This window comes from Fukomys damarensis, unplaced genomic scaffold, assembly GCF_012274545.1.
Source record: "Fukomys damarensis isolate Sample0158 unplaced genomic scaffold, DMR_v1.0_HiC HiC_scaffold_36, whole genome shotgun sequence".
NCBI lineage: Eukaryota > Metazoa > Chordata > Mammalia > Rodentia > Bathyergidae > Fukomys > Fukomys damarensis.
Genome location: NW_022900948.1, coordinates 49,136,901 through 49,139,794, shown reverse-complemented (window position 1 = coordinate 49,139,794; position 2,894 = coordinate 49,136,901). Strand labels below are relative to the sequence as shown.

General features: G+C 58.2%; 1 protein-coding gene across 1 annotated transcript in view; it reads right to left on the bottom strand.

Moving 5' to 3' along the window:
• Positions 1-2,894, bottom strand: part of Grin1 (glutamate ionotropic receptor NMDA type subunit 1) — a 23,606-nt gene that overhangs the window by 8,355 nt on the left and 12,357 nt on the right. The window contains exons 7-9 of the mRNA XM_033759008.1: positions 2,689-2,894; positions 1,283-1,427; positions 1,102-1,185 (exon numbers count right to left, since the gene is read on the bottom strand). The exon at positions 2,689-2,894 is cut by the window's right edge and continues 27 nt beyond it. Of these exons, the coding sequence (XP_033614899.1) occupies positions 1,102-1,185; positions 1,283-1,427; positions 2,689-2,894 (435 nt within the window). The remainder of the gene's footprint in view (positions 1-1,101; positions 1,186-1,282; positions 1,428-2,688) is intronic.

The window sequence follows — 2,894 nt, the reverse complement described above, 5'->3', positions numbered from 1 at the left end:
CTGCTCCCGTCCCTCCCAGGGACGCTCCTCTCTTCTATGTCTGCCTCTCAGCCCAGGGTCCAGCTTTGCCCCGCCTCCTCCTTGTCCTCCAGGGCCCACAGGCTGGAGGTGGGAGGACAAAGTTGAGGGGACCAGTGGAGCACAGCAGGATACTAGGGACTGGAGGAGGAGGTGGTGCCGGAGTTGAAACTGCTTTGTGCCTGCTCAAGGGCGTGGAGAGTGGAGGGACAGGAGGTCCAGGTGGGATGGGACAGCCAGGCGGGGGTGTGACGGGTGGAGTGATAGCTGAGAGATGCACAGGGCCAGCACCACCTCGGAGGCTGCATGTTGGCTTTTGTACCCAGGGAGGGAATTTTTTTTTTAATTACTTTTTAAATCTGTCATTATGTTTTGCCATTTCTGAAGTAATATATATGAGTACTTTTTAAAAATTAGTGAAGTCAGAAACAAAGCTGTCAGGACCCATCTGCACCTCTCAGCCTAGATCAGTAGACTTTTCTGCACAGAGGGCCTGAGCTGCAGGAACCTGAGTGGCATCGGGAAAGCCATCTGCCACCAGGAAGGGAAGGGCTGAGGAACAGTCAGGCTGGAGAGTGTGCTCCAGAAACAGACAGGGGACCTGGGAATACTTGGAGGTCAGCTGGGGACCCCGTACTTAAGGTCTTGCCCCTGGTGGTCTACGCCACAGCAGAGCTTGCTGCACAGGGAAGGACTTGGCACGGGGCCTGGGAGGAAAGGGGGCCAAGGAAGAGCCCAAAGGCTGAAAAGATGCCATGAGAAGGAGGCTCCCAGAAGCCAGAGGCAAGATGGGTCACCTGGAGGAGAGAGGGCGTGTGAAGGGCCACCCACTGTCCCTGTGCCCTGTCAGCTCCTCCCAGACTTCACTGGGGCTGGGCAGAGCTGGGGTGCTGTAGTCTGTTGAATTGAGGGGTAGCTGCTTCTTCCTCTCTGCTGCTTTCTTCCCCAGCTGGACAAAGTGTGGGGCATGGAAGCCACATCCAGGCCCCATCTCCACTGGGTCCCTTCCTTGCTTTCATGGGCCTCACCGTCCCTTTCCAGGCCAGGCTGGGAATGCTGAGGCAGAGCAGCAGGGTCCCCCACCTTTAGTCTTGTGGACATCTGGTACCCACGAGGCTTCTCTGTCTCTCCTCCCGGCCAGATGATCTTCCTGTCATTGGGGATGACCTGGGGGTGGGAGTATGAGATGGAGGGTGGCCACGCAGGGGTCTTGGCCCCAGGACCCTAAGGCCCCAGCCCCCACCCCCTCATGACCCCCACCTACATGGGTGCCGTTATAGATGCCCACTTGCACCAGCTTGCGGTTCTGCAGGTTCATGATGCTATAGTTGGCAAATTTCCGGTCTCCATCCTCATTGAACTCCACACGGCCGGTCACTCCATCCGCATACTTGGAAGACATCAGCACCCTGGGGCGGCATGTAGTTCCCACCCATCAAGGACACCTCCTACCTCAGCCTCCTAAGAAGCCAGAACCCTTCCTTCTACTCTAGTCCCAAGAAAGGAAAGATGAGCAGATGGCAGCCCTCACACATAAGAGGAATTAAGCAAATCTGCCCACACCAGATGGGCAGCACAGCTAGTGATGGCTGAGTGGCTTCCGGGTGCCAGACCCTGCCCTGAGGGCTTTCTGAGGGGCAGGTGCTTGATCCTCACAGTAACCATCCTGGTTTTACAGAGGACACAGAAGCTCAGAGGACACCAGGGCTGTTTGTCAGCAAACAGAAGGCAGGCTGATCCTGCATCCTGCTCTAACCATTGGTCAGTTCTGCTGGCTGTGTGTGCCGTGTGTGTCACTGTCACTGGGACACATCAGTAATCATGTGTGTGCACAAGTATGTACTTGTGTATATGTGTGTCATGTGCTGAGTCTGTGTCTTTGTGTGCTTCTGTACACAGGCCATTCCTGCACTTGTGTGTGCTCCTTTTGTGGGCACACCTGCTCCACCCAGGTGGCCTGGTGTCCAGGCAGCGGTGAGTCAGCTTCTGCCCTCTGGGTCTCCAGGCCTTGCCCACCTGACTCACTCAAGTGTGTTCCTGGACACCATGTCTGACCTCCCCGGTCCCTAGAAGCTCCCAGTCTCCACCTGCTACAGCAAGGGCCTCCTCCCAAGGGCTGCCAGCCATTGTAAGGAGGGGCACAGCCTCAGGGTGGGCTGCAGTATGTGTGGAGGTGCACTTCGGTGGCAGCTGAGATCCTGGTGTCAGTGTTGGGAGCAAAGGCAGATGCTTATGAGTGAAGACAGAGGTGGTGGTGCTGGGACAGTGGGGTGAAAGACGGAGAGTGAGAGGGGTCACTTGTTCATAGGACATGGGCAGCGGGACCCGCTGGACACCCAGGAGAGGCCTAACCCTGCTGAGCAGCCCTGCCCAATTCTGGAAGAGTGTTCTGCCCAAACTTCAAGTGGGAAGACCACCCAGGTCTAGGCCCCTCCCATTTCTCGAAATAAGCCCCGCCCATTCAAGCAGGCCCCTCCCACCTCAAGCCAGACACCCTCCCAGGTCCTGAGAAGCCTCGACCACTTCCCACATGCCTCCTCCCACATCCTGAAAGGCCCCTAACCCACCTGCTACACAGCCTCGCCCACCTCGTGCTCCCCCTTCAATCCAGGGAGAAGCCCCGCCCCTCCCACCAGGTCCCGCCCACCTCCAACAGGAAGCCCCGCCCACCTCTTGAACAGCGGCCCTGTCTTCCAGATATTGGTGTTGCCCACGCAGCCGCGCGGCGGGTCGGTGATGTTCTCCTTCTCCAGCAGCTCGTGCACGGCCTGCGCCACCACACCCACGGCGTCGCTGATGTGCGCCGACTCATTCTTGCCGTTGATGAGCTGCAGCCCAATGATGCCTGCGCGAGGCGAGGGGCGGCTCAGCGCGTG